Source organism: Dromaius novaehollandiae, chromosome 1 (assembly GCF_036370855.1).
Source record: "Dromaius novaehollandiae isolate bDroNov1 chromosome 1, bDroNov1.hap1, whole genome shotgun sequence".
NCBI classification, from domain to species: domain Eukaryota; kingdom Metazoa; phylum Chordata; class Aves; order Casuariiformes; family Dromaiidae; genus Dromaius; species Dromaius novaehollandiae.
The window spans coordinates 67,364,363-67,381,667 of record NC_088098.1 but is presented as its reverse complement, the minus strand read 5'-3'; the positions used below and the strand labels follow the sequence as shown (position 1 = coordinate 67,381,667).

Sequence of the window (17,305 nt, the reverse complement as noted above, 5' to 3'; positions counted from 1 at the left end):
TGTTTTTTTAAAAAATCAATAAAGGCCACATTGTTATATGAAGTTGTATATGTTCTTAGCATTGAGTATGTTAACTCATTTACTGATTACAGTCCTCAATCATCAAAACCACCACCACCACCACTATAGCAGTCACATGCAAAGGCAATTTAAAAGAAACAGCAATGAAAATCACCCACCTTCTGCTTCTCTATAGCATTTATAAGGCTCAGTCAATTATTGCTTTTCACTAGCTTGCTCTCCAAAATTAGGGCAATTGAAACCACATGAGGATTCAGATACAGCCTTTTCAGATAGTAACCCTGCTTTCTCTACCAGTTTCTGTGATATGATTCACTTTCAGTTGCTCACACTCGTGAGAACAGGTAAACTTTGTGTGCTTTCTTTAAAGAAAAATAATTCATAGGAAAACAGAGATTATTTGATGTTGAAATATCAATAGGAGTAAGAGTGTAGTTATCCTGATGTTTTCTATCTGATTCTAAGATGTAGTCAGATTTCCCTTAAAAAAAAATAAGGAAAGTTAAACTTGTTTATTAACATTTAGATAAGAGTAGCTTTGTAAAACAGAGGGTGTATGTGCTTTTCTTAGTCAAAATGCCATCTTCTCCTCTGGCTTGATTTGTGGTTGGCTTCATTAGGCTTTGATGCAGAAACTGAGTTATAAGTGATTTCCAGTTTAGATTTTGCTGGTCAGTTGCTCCAAATGAAGATCAATTTAGCCCATCTTAGATAAGAAGACACAAAGAGTCCTTGGCATGGTGTAAATCACAGCCATTTTCATCCCTGACTGGACCTCTCTGAAAAATAGAAGTTCTCTGATGTCTGAGTTCTGGCTTTAGATTCTTTATATATATATATATGTATGAATTATTTTAGGCAACAATCTTATTGCTAGTTAGACCTAGGTTTCAGAGCTTCTATGTTTTGGGTTCAGCAATAATTGTTTTAGAAACAAGTGAGGGAAGCAACCCCAAACTTGCTAGCAACATTCATAGGATTTGGGAGGTAATCTCGGAATCTATGTTTATCCATATTGGTTATACACTGTTGTGCATTTGATTTAGGATGTAGTAGTTCTCATATAGGAAATAGATTTGAAAAGATATAATTTGAGGAATTATATGGACAGGTGGAAACAAACATCAGAGCCTATAGCTCCGGAAAAGCCATCAGAGGCACTGAGAGTTCTATTTAGAAAGTAGGCCTGATTTGCCACTATTTTGTAACATGTATACATTTACATTTGTGCAAAATAGATGCAGAATACTTCTCACTCTTATTTGGCAGTATTTTGGAGAGCTGTTATTAATTGCAGTGAGCTCCACAAAATAGAGAAATTGGTCTAGAAAAATCTGTAAACCTCTCTGTAAATAAGGTACCAACCATGGCAATATAAAGCAGTATAATTTTCACTTCTCATCATTTTTTTTTTTTTTTAAGTTGGTGATTGCATCTGGTTGATATGAGAGAATGTATCATCTATGTTCCTGCCCCTCATGATGCATTGTAGCTATGGCATAAGATCTGTTTAGAGAAACAGTTCTGGTTTAGGGTGCTCTCTGATTGCTTTTTCATCTTTGTACACTCAAGTTACTTTCTTACAAAATTTGCTTTTCTAACTTAAATGAACAAGCATTGCTTACCTTTATAATTAACTTTCTTATCTGAATTTCAACCAAAAATAACAAGAAATGTAATAATGATTAGAAATTATTAACCTTAAAAAAAATCTTTCTCTTTATCTCTGTTTGCAGTTTTTCACTTGTTGCTTAATTAAAGTATCAGATTATTTTTCCTAAATTATTTTCTTGATCTATTACCTGAATTCTGCTGGAAAATGCTTAGCCTTCCTGTGTATTTAAACCTTTATCTTTAGCATACAGATACAGTTGCACATATTGTATTGGATGCACATAATCTAATAGGTAATGTAATTTTAGAGGAAAAGCTTGTTCATCCCCAAATGGACAAATTTAAACAAAACAAAAAAAACAGACTGAGTTTCTGAATGTTGCTAAAGTCAGAAGTTGAAATGTTGATGTATTCCTTTGATTTTTTTTTTTTTTTTTTTTTTTAATACTCTTTGATCCTCTGTGTAGTAGCACAAAAGTGGCAGGTGCCCTGAGAAATTGTAGTAGTGAAGTGTGGAATTCAAAGTGAGAGTCTTACCAGTTTGTTAATTACAGTGTGGGATAACAGAAGTATACCTGTAACTTAAGCTGCTCTACCCAGTCTTCCTCCAAAAAGTCAAGCATGTCAGCAGACAGAAGAGATGTGCAAGAGAAGGAACTTCTGAACCATGCTGATGGCAAGCAGCAAAGACTGTTACCCAGGAGAAGCAATCATACTGGAAACATGCCTCAGTCTCAGCCTGAGAAGAATTTCCAAGCAGCTATTTGTCTGCTACTGGTGGAGTTGTGTGAGAGGTTCACGTTCTTTGGCATTGTCTGCAACATGATCCTGTTTTGTACTGTCAAACTTGGCTATCGCAACTACCAGGCAGCCATTGTCAATATGTGCTTTGTGGGCACCTCCATGTTAACACCAGTACTGGTTGGCTGGCTTGCAGAGTGTCTTGTGGGGAGGATCAAGCTTGTGTGCATCTGCATGTTTCTACACTTCCTAGGTAGGTGATACCCTGGTGACTATTTCATGTGCAGTTTAATAATTCTATTATGGAAATGCATGACAACGTTTGTTGGAAATCTGTCAGGTTTCCCTAACTTTGTGGCCAACTTCTTTAATAGCTTATTACTTTAGTTTCCCTTCTACAAAATGCACTGCAGTATGCTTGCCTATATAGTTTTGTAAAGTGGTTCTTTGAACAAAACTGAAGTACTCTTGCCTGCTACAACTTATGGATATTTAGTGCCCCAAATTCACTCCTGTTAAGTGGCTCAGTGAGTTGGAAGACAGATACTCAGCTCTCTCTTGAAGCTGGTCCCTTTAACAAGCATCTGAAGTTACTAGTGTTTGGGGAAAATGTGAGATTTTTAGCCATTTTTGTGAGATAATTTGGAAACTGTTTCCCAGCTGTTGGTAGTAAGAGTTTATTATATGTAAAGGTATGTGACTTATAGTTGGACAAGTGGGAAAAATGTAGTTAAGTACGTATTGTTATAAACAATCTTCGCCTTAAGCACAGAAGCTATGTGCTAATTCTCAGAGCCTGCTTCCTCTTAGCACATTCTGACACTTTCACCACCTGTTATTCTGGAGATCTGTTATATACAAGCACTGCTCAGGCTAAGTATGGCTGTTGTGAAATAATTAATGAAATTCACAGGTGGGGATTACTTTTTCCACTTAAATTGAGCAAATAGAACTTTTTTATTTGCAGCAGCATTTGAGCTGAGCGTAAGCAAGTCTGCTTTCTGCAGTAGTCAGACAGGTTGTTATTCAGACGTGTAACACAGTAAGGAAAAATTAGTCATGCATGAAATCATCTTCTTTAGCTTCGCAAACCTTCTTGAATTCACTGCAAAACTACTGTGCGAACAGCCTGGAAAATGATTACTATTATGTTCCATTGTTTTTCCCCATGGATGTCTAGTTTGGAATCTCCTTCTGCCATTTGTCCTTTCAATGCAGATCTTGCAGTAGGACACAGGTGACACAAACTGAATTTTATGTGTTTGGGTGTTGTTTTAACCAAGTCATCAAATACCTGCTCATGTTGTCAGATCAAATGGTTAGACCTTGCCTTGATAACTACTGGCAGTATCACAGAACAGTTGCCGAAGAGGAATTTAGATAACTTTGTTGGAATCATGGCTGAATACTGCTTTTGTATTCAGTGTTGCATGCGGCTACCTCTTACGTGCATACAGTACAAAAGGACTCTTTTGGGAGGAAAGATCATTAAGCATTCCTCATCTGTTAGGGGTTGAGGCACAATCATAGCCTTAGTGAAGGCTGAGGTTGTTGTTTACATACAAGAATATATTTTGGTTTTAGTCTATAGTTACAACTGGAGAATCTGTAGCTGATCAAATCTCAAAGACTTGCTTTGCAATCGAGATCTGGTAAATGCAATTCATGGCAAGAAGAAGTTCTGAAAAGCATATATTTTACACATATCTGCAGCAAAAAACAAGAAACTTCTCCACAAAAAAAACTTTGGATGCAAATTTATTTGCTAGATTATCGTTCTCCTTAGAAGGCTGGGATTTAAAGACAATACAAAAAAAAACGTACTCTACACTGGGGACTTTTTCTTTTTGCTTGATTTGTTGTTCGTCAGGCAAATTTACATGCCTTAGCTCATGCCCTCATGCACATGGTGAGCTACTACCCTCTAGATGCAGGAAATGGGGAAGGCACAGTGAACAGAGCTAGGTTTCACATGTGAGCTCTTCAGTTGATTGAAGGACCTGAATCCTTACAAGGATTCCAAAACAAAATTACACTTTCTGAGAGGCCTTTACTGGTCTTCCCTTCCTATAGCAACATTCAAAAAGGTTCTAACTCTCTAGAGAGTCAAGAAGCTCCTCTTTGCACTCATCTATGTCATGGATCTTTGATTCCTTGTCAGTCACTTCAACATAGCTGCTTAAAAAAAACCCTCAAAGCCCAGAATGGCTTTCCTGGCTATTCTTTTTTCCTCCAGTTATGTTAATATCAAAGGGTTTTGAATTAAATTATTCAATGACATGAATCTAACCCATTTCAAATGTCAATTTTCTTCCCTATTCCAGGCACAGCCCTACTACCTGTTGTGGCATTCCCCTTTGAAGATATTTACATTGACAGACGCCATATTCTTCACACGCTGACCAAAAAGGAGCAGAAAATAGTATTCTACTTTGCACTATTAACAGCTAGCCTGGGAATTGGAGGCATAAGAGCTATAGTTTGTCCACTGAGTGCATATAACCTTGAGGACTGTGGACTGAAGGAACTTCTTTCTTTTTTCAACTGGTTAGTAACTTAGTATCAACTAAGGGTCTGTGGGGATCGTAGAACATTGTCCTGAACTTCCTTGTTAATTTACAAGGCAGATTCCATAGATGATGGGTTTCTTGTTTTGCTGTTTGAACTGTAACATTCAGATTTTTAGAAGAGTTTCCAAGAATTGCTCTTTCCATAAAAACTTTTCCTAAATTTTTTCTCTTGGTTATGACCAGTAGGTGATAACCTAGCCTCCTTCAGAAATCTTCAGAGTTAGCATCAACTGATGCATCCAAATGCTTGTAGAATTAACCTAGTTGCTATTAGAACAACATATTCCAATTGGTTTATTAGCTTTAGCAAGGATATGCCTTGAGGATATTTTGCTTTTGCTCCTTAAAGGTGGCAAAAATTCAGCAATATGTTAGAGTTAACATCACAACAGAGTTTTAGACATAACAGGCAGAAGAGTCTGCTGGTTTGTTAGAACTAGGGTTTATTAGTGGCCTCTAACTGCTGATCTTAAAGGCAGGGATCTTCTGTATTGTTTCAGTTCTATCACTGTCAATTGATGCCTCAGATAAACCACTTGACATTTGTGTTTGAGTTTAAATATTTGCATATTTTTCAGAACAACTTTGAGGGGAGAGGGAAAGTCTCCTAAAATTAAAATGTTTTTCATATTAACTATTTCTCCTTCAGTGTTTCAGGGGGTGATTTTCATTATATATTTGCCTTTATTTACCACTCTGTAGCACTATAAAGAGCACTGTGTGTGTTCACTTATACATTTCTGGTTAAGCTGTTGGTAATACCAAGGACTGTAGAAATATCAGTGGAAACCTTGCCTTGAAGCAGCAATTTGGAGATGGAATAAACTCTAAACTACCCTCTTTCCTTTCCCACATGTGCACACACACACCCTCCACAGTTATTAAAATCAAAACAGCGTATTTCCATATTGACAATGCAATGTTGAAGAATCAATGAAGATCTTAGTGAATCAGATCTCTGTTCCTTTGGGAATGGCTTTCCTGGCTATTCTTTTTTTCCTCCAATTATGTTAATATCAAAGAGTTGTGAATTAAATCTGAACTTCAGTGAATAAGGCAGCTTTACGAGAGGTGGATGAAACCTTAGAGCAGATTCTGCCTCCTTGACCTGCCCATAAGAGAGAAGAAAAAATTTTTTCCTTTTTATTCTATTCTGAGTTTTAATCCTTAATTAGCAACATCATTTTGATTAAATAAGACTCTGGGGGATTAAGACTGGAGAGCAATCAGTTGTTCTGAAAGATAGCTCTGGAGAATTTATTGTACTGTGGTCTTAGCCATTCAGAATTGTGTTTAATCAAAGTGACACTTCTCAGTGTTGATTACAAAGGAGACATAATACGAATAAAACAGTTCCTTGGGGGAATCCAGATGGGTCAGTTCATGGGGCTTTGTAAGTATCAAGAAAGGCACACGTGCAATTAAAAAAAAATAATAATTTCTGCAATGGCATGCAAGGAGGGGCTTTTTGATTGCAATCTTAAGACTTAAAAATGGGGTTTCATTCTTAGCATTGTTAATCTTGTTACAACCCCTGAAAACATAATCGTTTTCTCTTGGTAGGCTATTTTCTTTTGGTAGTTTTTTGTCACAGGAATGAATTTCAAAATAATATATTAAAATAGATGGTGGCATACTCTTGGTGTATAAGAGCCTGCATTCTTAGCCAAGATCTATTTAAATAGTCAGACTTGTTGGGTTAAGGAAGGATAATGGTTAGAAAGTTGCCAGATATTACGTTGTAGCTACCTGATATCTAGTTCAACCCACAAAGAAGGCTTCTTTGTACATCTAGGGGCTGTGTTCTAACTTCTAGCGTGACCATGACTGTAATGATTTATCTAAACAGAATATACCAATGTTAAATGAAGAAGGGAATTGTATTCTGCTGGTGCAAGTTTCCCTAAGGACTTGTGCTTTATGGAGGCTAAGGCTATGGACTGCTACTGTTTTTACAGCTTGAGAAGTTAATTCCGTCCAAGGGAGTGGAGGATAAGAGCAAAGGGTAGAATCCAGACTAAGCATGGCAGTTAGCAGTTAACTTGTATCTTACTGTTCTGCTGTAAAAATGCAGAGAACATGGGAAAATATAATAGTATTTCTCTTCCTTCCTTCTTTTCTATCTTACATTTCTTCTGATGATTTTCCTTTCCGTTTACTGCAAATAAGCTTCAACTATTAACATGGACACAATTTTCTGACTCCTTTTTAATATTATTATTATCATTGTTCTTCTCTTCCTTTAATACCTTGTCTTTGCAGAGAACCAGAGCTGAACTTTGTAATGAGAAGTATATCTCTACAGTGTGGAGACTGGTCCATTCTTATGTACTCAGAGTATTTGGATCTGAACTTGGTTAAAATCAGAACTTGAATTGTCAGAGCTAGATGTGCTTAAAAAATAAGAGCAGATAATTTCTCAAGAAATAGGAAATCTATTGATTGATGAATTAATCCAAAAAAGTGACAAAAGGTCAACTTGGGAATATTTTCAAAATTTTTGTTTGGAACAGAGATTCAGCAAGCATTGCAAAATGCATTTTGATGATTACTTTACATAGTACTTGAAATGTTTTTACTTAAGCATCAATAATAATTTTAAATGAGAAGTTATCTAGTTGTTACTTTCTGAAGTGATCATAATGAATACATCCCTATAAAATATTCTAATAAGACTACTGAATTTTTCTGTGTGTGTCACAATAGCATTTCAGTTTATGTTAGGACTATGTTCTTGAAATGAACCTCCCAACTGTCTGCATTTGGCTGTCACGGGGGAGAGACCTCAAAGTGCATAAGCACGGTTCCTTTTAGAAGAACTAAACTCAAAACTGAATGACAGATACGTATTTGATAATGAAGCCCATTGCTGGCTTGAGTGTCACAAGCCACTAGTGTCCTATAGGACCAGACTAGAACTATTGCAAAGTAAAATCCTCAGTGTATATAATGTGGACAGTAGGTCCTCAGCGCAAGCTATATTGCTCTACAGATCTCTTGCACTGTTCTAGCTGCTAAAGTAGAAGTAACACCTGAAAATTTTCTGGGATGGGGGTGGGGGGAAGTGTCTCTCATTTGAAGAGGGATTTCCTCAAAACAGAAGATTTTCATTAAAATGGCATGTTTTCTTGAAAGCCCTCCACCAGGCAAGATTTTTCAGGTTAAAGATGAAAGACTATTCGTTAGTGATTACACTACTTGCTCAGTATGGCCGCTCAACCAGGTTGAGGTACAGAGTTCAGTGCTCTACTCTGCATAATCTAGGCAACTAGACTAGAACTACACAAGACATTCATGTCGCAGGTAAGTTGCCTGAACACTAGAATGGCTTATTGGTCACTCTAAATGGGCTTTTTAATCTCTTTTATTTAAACTCTATTAAAATAATTCTTAGGCCACAGAAAGAAACTCTTTTATCCTAATAATCCTTTTGTCCAAGGTGTTTACTTTGGAAGTGGGAGATCTTGGTTTGTTGCTTCAGTGAACATTATTTGTACAAATACCCTTTAGAATAGGAATTAGGATAAAATATTTAGTTTGATTTTACACCAGAGGAAGTAATTGACAGGTGGTTATACACAGTAGGTTTTTAACATTATATAAACAATACATTCCCTTTGTTAGCAGCTAGTGGTCTTAGTTATCTCCTGATGTTGAGGTTGAGCTTTCAGTCTGCTGCATTCACGTGCTATGTATTTGAGTCTAGCTTGATATAGCCATATAGATCTTGTCTAGGTTTTAGTGATTAGTTGGTTGGTTTTATTACCCTGCTGTGATTAATCACTCTATCAAGAGATGATTATACTTTACAGTTTAGAATTTGAAATGTGAGGAGAGGCTGAGTAGTGACCAAGTTTTGTATCCTTCAAAATCTTTCACTCCTCACTCACCTTCATTGAAGTAGTCCAGCTGGTGTCCACCAGGAAGGAGTTCTGAACTGTGAAGTTGAACACAGTATTCAGTTTGATATATTCAAAGCATTCACCTCTGCCTTACTGGGATATTTTAGATGCTTTACGCCAAATATTTCAATATTAATATCTGTTGTGTGTCAGAGCCAGCAAGATGTGTTCCTGTTTGTGTAGGTTCTGATCTGGTACAGCCAGTATGATATGAGCAACTCCCAGAATTCTGGTGTGTGCACTGAGATTAGTTTATTTTTCTTTTTTATTTCATAGGGATTGCTGGAACATGTTGGGTTTTTTTTCTTTCTGCAAGAGGACAGGAGCTTTACATCTCAGTCTGAGTGTTTTGCTATACAGTGGTCCAGATATTTTATTATTATGAGCTCCAGCTGCTGAAAACCCAAAGCACTCCCCTGCACTTAAGGGCTTTCTTTGGAGGCTCCTGCTTCTGGTAAAACAGTCATAGTCATAAGGAGCTTCAGGCCTTTTAGGTATCTCAGGCACATTTTGTAGAAAATTTAGAAAACAGGGGCTGAAACTTCTAACTTGAAACAATTTCCAGCTAATAACGTCTAAAACATCTGCCCAAGTTATAGCTAACCCAGTTGTGTAACGATATATTTTTAAGAAACTTTAGCAGAACAGGGGTCAACACATCTATGTACAAAATCCCTTCAACTCTATCATTGTCCTGTAATAGCATCATTCAAAAGTGCCTAGAGATGGTTTTCTGTGGGAGTGGAAAAGTCTGTGATTTTTTTTTTTTTTTTTTTGGGGGGGGGGGGGATGGCTATCGTCCATTGGAAACATAAATGATTTGAAGGAAACAGCGATTGATGCTGAAAGTTCAGGCATGTTTTGGTGTGACTTCAGAGAAATACATGAGGGCAGAGAACACCTGCTGACTGCTCTGCATAGTTCGCTAGCTCCATGAGAGCTGCTGTGTGGCTCTCAGCAGCAATGAGTTTACCCAAATGGAGTACGTTGTTACTCTTTGACTGCTTGCTCTCCATGTTCTGCTAGCTGAGCTGCTTAGCCATGCTTGCATGTCTACTGCTGCACATCCTCTGTGATAATCTTCCCCTCCTTAGTAAGGTGAGATATGAATTAGTTGGTAACACTAATGAAGTTTGTTCACTTCCAAGGTCCTTGCTTCTGACATGATAGAGACTTTACTATCTTGGCTCTAGCTGGATACAATGTAAAGGGCAATGGTAGAACAGTCAGAAGCAGTAAGGTAATGATTTCAACACTGTAACTTGTTATATGATCATGATTTCCTTGGCAATTACAGCAGATCAGACTAGAAGTCACGTTAAATGGATGAAACGGGGTTGGTGAAGGGTCCTTGGTGTCAAGAGAGACTTGCAATTCCCTCTTAAGGTTTGTAGCTCAAAATATTTTCCTGTGATTGATACAGGGGACTGTGATGGAAGACAGATACCTAGCTCTTCTCCTACCAGCTGATTTCTGGTTGAGGTAACAGACTAGGAAGCCAAGAGTTGAATTGTTAAAGAATAACTGGTCTTCTAAAACATGTTAAGATTTTTTTAAATGTTGAGAAGTGATTTCTGTACTAATTGGGAGACATAGAGATTCAAGTCCAATACCATACAAGAGACAGAAGTGATAGAAGGCAAGAAAGCTTTTTTGCTTCCTCAAGCAATGTATATTGAGGTATCTACATATATATCAATGTATATTTCACCTTTGAGTGAAACTGAGGGATTTTTTAAAGGTGAAGAATCTCCTATGGTAGTTACAATATCTTACAATATCTTATATATCTTACAAATCTAAGCTATATCTTGAGATAGTATTATTGCATTATTGATACCTCTTGTTTAAAATAAAATTGTTGCCTTTAAAGCCAACTTGAAACTTAGAAGTTTCATCAATTTAAAAGTCTTAATGCAAAATTTCAAAGGCTAAGCAGGCAGCCTTTGGAAGTGAGATTCAAAGCTGAAGCAAAGATTGCTGAATGAGAGTCTCTGGTTTGTATTATGCAAGAGATTCAAGTGAATTCTCATACTGATCCCTGATAGATTAAAATTTCTTGAAAATGTGACTCCACCAAGGCAGGTTCTCCCTAACTCTGGTTTCTCTACATTGAGATGCTCACCAAACATTCACTGAGTATGGTCTGTAGCCTCAAACCCCTGTTTTTTTGAGACCTATGTTTTAAAGGAAATATCAGTTAAAGCTCTGCTGAAGAGGAAAGGAAATGCAAGTTGCCTGAAGAACAGTGTGTGAGGAACACCTCGGAGTGTGAAATGAGTTAGAGGGGTTACAGCTGAAATGCTTATAATTATGAATAGTACAGTAAAAGTTGAACAGTCATAAGAAGAGTGACAAGGACTATGCAGTAGAAGAATAAGCAGTACATTTTTTGTTTCACTTTGTCATGAATACCTATGCTGTTAACTAGCTTATTTTAGGAAAAAGTGGATTTTAGAAGAAGTACTAATTAATGGGCTATGTAAGGAGTTGGATTCCAATAAAAAAGATATGGTGACAGTATAGTCTTAATTGTGCAGGTATAAACTGATATACTAGGATAAAATAACAATCCTGGTGGGAACATGAATTGTTTCGGTGTCTTTTGTTTTGCTTTTTACTAGCCTTATAATTCCTTTAAGCATATTGAATGTGCTATTATCAAGGGTTTCAAACTGTGCTAGGCCTACCACTAGTGTTACATCAGCTTCTTCCAAGAGTATATGAATTTCATTTTAATGTCTTCTGTGCATAGGAAGGGCTCAGCACTTATTTGGGAAACACTTCAGTTAGAAAACACCTCTACTACTAGAAGTGGTCTCAGAGCAAATTATGTTTGGGAACTCCTTTATCAAGATGTTTCCAGAGCCAACAAAAATTCCAGCTAAGCCAGCAGGCCATGCAGCTAATGGAAATGCCATCCCTTCCAATAAATCTAATTCTAACAGCCTTTAAAAAAGGGATGATGGCAGTAAGACATTTCTCTGTTAAGCTTAAAGTATGTGGTTTGATTATAGCACACAAAACTTATGCTTTCACATATTAAATGTGTAAACTATAAATGTAGAAGTTTTTAATTGCTCTAATCCACAGTGTATTTCTGGAACTAGATTGATGATTTGTTCAGCTCTACTGCCTTAGTAGAGTTAGTTTAATCATATACCTCTTGGAGCTAAGACATCCAAGTGAAATTTGATGTTAATTGCTGTGTCAATGTGTGCATGATACTGGTGCTGCCCATGCTTACCATGCTTTTAAATTCATAATGTTTTAAATTATATCTCTTGTAAAGAATTTATATTATTCAGCTTCTCCACTGTTCTCTCTCTTGTTTATTTGTATTAGGTTTTATTGGCTGGTTAACTTAAATTCAGCAGTTGTCTTTGTCAGCATTTCTTATATCCAGCAATCTGTGGCCAGGAACCTTGGTTTTCTTATCCCATTTGTATCTGTCCTTATGGCTATGATCACAATTCACATGATGCGTGGTGAAATGATTTACAAACCCAAAACAGGTAAGAAGCAATGATTTCTCAGGAAATGTCTTTAAAGATTATTTTCATGAAAGAGATCAACTTGCACATCTAAACAAGCTTTTTCCACAACACAACCCCTGTTTTGTTGGCAATACTTGGGGTTTTAGCTCTATGGGGTGTCTGTATAAAATAGAACATCCCCTGTGGAGTCAGAGCTGTAGATTCTGGGTAGACTGAAGAACTGAAAGTGGCCATTGGTAAGCTTACAAATATCCTCTGTCATGTTCCTAGGTCAAAGCATTTGCCTATGCAGGAAGATGTACCATAAGCATGCTTGCTGGAGGTCTTTACTATAGCACATTTCGTTCAACCTATGCCCAATGTATTTAGATCAATTGAAGCAGAGTTTAGGCCTATGCTAAGTCACAAGCACATTTGTGTTTTCTCCTTTGTGTGCTCCAGAGCTTGGCCTGAGCTTGCAGCTGAGCAACCAAGCAATGTGGTTGGTAAGCAAGACAGGAATTAAACCTAATTGCCTGTGTAGATAAGCTAGTAGCAAAGCTGTTTTATAATATCCTTTATCTTGCAGAGTGTCTGGTGCATATTTTTAGTTTGGAGTGCTTGCCAATACAACATCAAGCATTTGTACATAACTGAAAATAATTAGAAATTCTGAATAGTGCTAAATAGTGTTTGGCTGTGTGGGATATGGAGATATCTTAAAGCAGAAATTTTTACACTTCTGGAATCTTACCAGGTGTAGTACCTTACGTAGCTCTTCAAAATCTTCTGATGGCAATTACCTCTCTCAGTTGACCAGGCACAGAAATGTAGGTGGAACCTAGGTGATCTGCATAAGGCTATAAGTGCCCAAACCTTGCAATTCTTTTTCCAATAGACTCCAGAAGTTGAAAGCAACTTTTTTATTATTTTGGTATTTTTATTATATGTATAACTTGAGCAAAAATATATTGGCACTGAGGAGATGAATGGCTAAGTCAGGTGCCTAGGAATATCGTAGTGATAAGGTAAAAACAAACAGACCCAAAGAAATATATCCTCTCCATGCATCCCCCAAAACATCCTATTAATGCCCGACTGAGATCTGCAAAGACTGGCATCAGATTAGCTGGCTCTTTATACCGAGAATGATGGTTGACTGGCTCAGTGGAGCTCACTACAGATGTTAAGAACCTGGATATGTTCCTCCATATTCACCCCTGAGCTGGACTGTTTTATATGCACTAAATCTGTAGTGGTTTATCATCTAACTAGTTTAACTAAACTAAGCAGATAGACATAATCTGTGCATTTATGTTAATATTGGACATTGCACAAAACTAGCAGAATATTTTTTTTGTATCATTAAGTGTTTTCCCTATCAGTGGTGTTTGATATTCTTTTTAATGTACATTTTCCAATTTTTTGCAGAATGCAAGTCTGTAGGCTAGTATCTGCAAAGTTTTTCATCTCCTTAGTCAAAATAAATGATAATACACTTTGTACCTTCCAATGAGATGGCTAAGTTGGAAATTCTTCAGAACTGTAATTCAAATCCATAGGTGACCTTAAAGAAATTATTTTTTATATATGATACCTTTTTATTTTAAGGTAACTCTTCAAATGTGGATCATGTATTCAATTATGCTTAGCTGTCAAGCGTGGACTTCATTTGCATTTCTTCGCACTGCTATAATTTTGAGGACTGGCAGGTGACCAAAGATGAGGAAAAATGTGTATCTACCATCTAGGGTGCAATGTAGGCTTTTTTATTATAATTAAATAGCATAGATATTCATGATTAGATCAAGGTCAAATAGCAGAACATTAGAGCCAAGGACTGCAGTATAAAGGAAAGGAAAAATTGCTTTCTGAAAGTTGTAGATATCTATCTAGATAGATGTTTTTAAGAAAACGTTAAAAACAAAAGTATAGAGTATATGATGTTGATGTATACAATGTGTCTCAGTATAAATATTTGTTTTTAAATATATCTCTTACTAACTGATCAGATTTGCAATCTGAAGAATTCACCATGTTGGAGTCGTGTGGGTTTTGTTTATTACTTTGCTTTTAAAGAAGGCGTGAGATCTTTATTTTAACTATATTATTGGCAAAATCCTCTTGATATCAATTAGGTCTATGTATCACCCAAGATGTTTCTAAAACTACAATTTAAGCAGCTTTTTCTTCCTAGTTTGCTAGAGTTTATAATCTGCTTGGATTCCATGCTGAGAAACACAACTAAATGATGTATTTGCCTATTCTGCTTAGTACAAAATGACATTTTTATAGGTAATGGATGGAGATTATGTTAAAGAGGGCATCGGTTGATCCATTAGGAAAGGCACTGAAATGTCAGGACTTTCTTCTTATTATTTTAGCCTTTTTTTTAATGAGGAATAAGCAGAAAGAATCTGTCCTATATCTGGCATTCCAAAGGAAAAGAAATGGCCATGGCTGTATTCAAGGAAAAGGTCAGATAAATCGGAAAGCATCCTTGTCATCACTTTGAGCTATCCAGTGGTTTGATCCTGGTGTATTCTGAGCAATTCCTGAAGAACCAATTTCAACACTGACTGGTTTCCAAACCCTTGCAGAGTGGTAATAACACCACATAACTGCTGATAATTCCTTTCTTGTGAAAGTCCAGACTCTCCTACAAGAAAAAGCGAGATATTGCCACTTCTCTGATTTAAAACATGCTCTTCTGGTGAGTTGAGTTGAAACTGACTTGAGTTTTCTGCCACTTTTTTTTAACTCTTGAAAATAACTCACCTTTCACAAGATTCACTCACCTTTCTCTTTTCTGATTAATTTTTAATGAAGTCACTCTGGAAGTCTGCAAACTTTTCTTTTTAGCCTTCAGATTTGGTCTTGAAATATTCTGGATCTTAAACATCACTTGTGGTATATGGTAGGAATGATTACCTGGTGCAGTCATACAGAACACTTAAAGCTACCCAATCTCTGTATTTGCAATGATGGATATGTAATATTTGAGACTTTATTCAGCAGTGCCAACAGTTTGCAAATCAATGCTAACTAATCATTGGAGAATTTTAAATGGTAGTTATCTAAGAAAGGGAATTTTATTAGTTCTCCATCTACACTAAGTACTTGCAATAGGTATCTGACAGACAATTCTTGAAAATACTTTCCATACCAGAGACAATAGAGAGACAAACTTCCCCTCTAGATGAACCTGCATCTCCAAGCCCTAAGCCTGTCCTTTCTATCCTTGCCTTTTGTTTCATGTGATTCTGAGAACCAAGTTAGCAATTCCAGAACCCAACAACCAGTAGGCAAGTTTTAATATGCCAAAAACTAGATTGAAAACTTCCAAGTGGTGTGGTGTGAGGGATGAGAGGTCCTAACATAATATTTCTGGCTTTGAAGCTCAACCATCAAAATTCTCTAACACAGCAGCCCTTGTCTGAGCTTGCTTTCCTTCTCACCTCTTATGCCCCTTCCTTTCCTGGACTTCAACAGACATGGAAGATTTCGTTACTGTCCTGAATTGAAACTATCCTCATTCAGTAATCAGAAAGCAAAAGCAAAGGAAAGTAATACTTCATCTGCTCAACTACAACAACAAATTCTCAGAGCATGTTAAATAACTGGTAGTGAAAGGTACCTCTTTGTGCGAAAGTTCAGCTGGATTGCTTTTGTAACAGTTAAGTTGCATACCAGTTGGCCTCGAAAAATAGCTTTGAGTAAATCTGGCCTGTTATGTTCTTTTGCGGGAGGGGAAAGGAAATAAGGGTGATCATATCAGGTTATGGTTTTCCCTCACAAAATGATTTGTCTTGGCTTGTTAACTTTGGCAGCAAGTAAAAATGTACCAATGCCTGATGTCTCTGATTGTTTGCAGACAGTTCCCTCCTGACGACTTTTGGGGTAATTGCTAGTGCACTGAAAACATGCTGTGTCCGATATCGCTACTTTAGTGGAGGTGTGACAAACTGGTTAGATCATGCCAAGGAAAACTATGGTGGTCGGTACAGTGAGACTCAGGTGGAAAGCACAAAATCACTTGCCAGGCTCTTTCCATTGTTTGCTTTCCAAATTCTATATAGAACATGTATCATGCAGGTGAGTAATCAGCTTTTAAATGAAAATCTTGAAAAAGATTGTGATGTGTTTACTACTATGTTTCTGGGCATGTTTTTTAACAGTTGCTTTACCAGCAGAGCAACATGGCTGAGTAGTTTTAATTGCATGAGAATATACCTTGTGATCTCATCTCATCAAATAAGTAAAATTGGCTTGGTCAAGACTCATGAAGGAGCTTGTGTGACTGCTTGTTACTCATTTCTTTGAATCCTTACTGGCTGAAAAATCTAGTGCCAGGGAATCCTGTGCTCCTCAAGCTGGTATGTCATACCTATTAGAAACTCAGGCTCAGTGTTCTTTTGAAAAAAATATGATTTTCCAGTTTCTTAAATGGTCACTCACTTGTGGGGAGAGGTAGAAAATCTTTCTTTGCTTCTTTAGTTGCATATTCCTTCTACGTGTTGATTTGGCAGGGTTATGTGGCCGGTATACCTACACTGGAAATGGGTGGCTTTCCATTTGTGGAAAGCAGCAGTCCTTTCATAGCCTCTCTATCAGACCATGCAGTTCTTTCTGCTTCTGAGTTTGTGTATGTTATATAAATGTAAATGGGTCAAAAAGCTACTTAAGCTGACATGATTCCTTCAAATTCATTTCTGACTGGATGATCCTGGTTGAGCAGGAGTTTGAGGTAGCTTACCCTTTGGCAACTGCCATAACAGAAAATCATGAGCTAGCTTGGAAATTCATTTTTACTTATTGGTGTTAAAATGAGTGCAGAGTCTGCTTAAGGAAATTCTTACAAATAGGTAACTTAAGTGTGCTTCTTTATTAACGCTCCTTCTTGACATCCTTCTACATTTCCATCTCTCTGGCTCATTTCCCCCCCATCTCTCCCTTCCTCCTCCTCCCTCCACCCCCCCCC

General features: G+C 37.0%; 1 protein-coding gene across 1 annotated transcript in view; it reads left to right on the top strand.

The window, feature by feature from the left end:
* Positions 1 to 2,256: 2,256 nt before the first annotated feature.
* Positions 2,257 to 17,305, top strand: part of SLC15A5 (solute carrier family 15 member 5) — a 37,850-nt gene continuing 22,801 nt past the window's right edge. Inside the window, exons 1-4 of the mRNA XM_026116978.2 lie at positions 2,257 to 2,629; positions 4,701 to 4,923; positions 12,194 to 12,363; positions 16,199 to 16,419. Of these exons, the coding sequence (XP_025972763.2) occupies positions 2,257 to 2,629; positions 4,701 to 4,923; positions 12,194 to 12,363; positions 16,199 to 16,419 (987 nt within the window). The remainder of the gene's footprint in view (positions 2,630 to 4,700; positions 4,924 to 12,193; positions 12,364 to 16,198; positions 16,420 to 17,305) is intronic.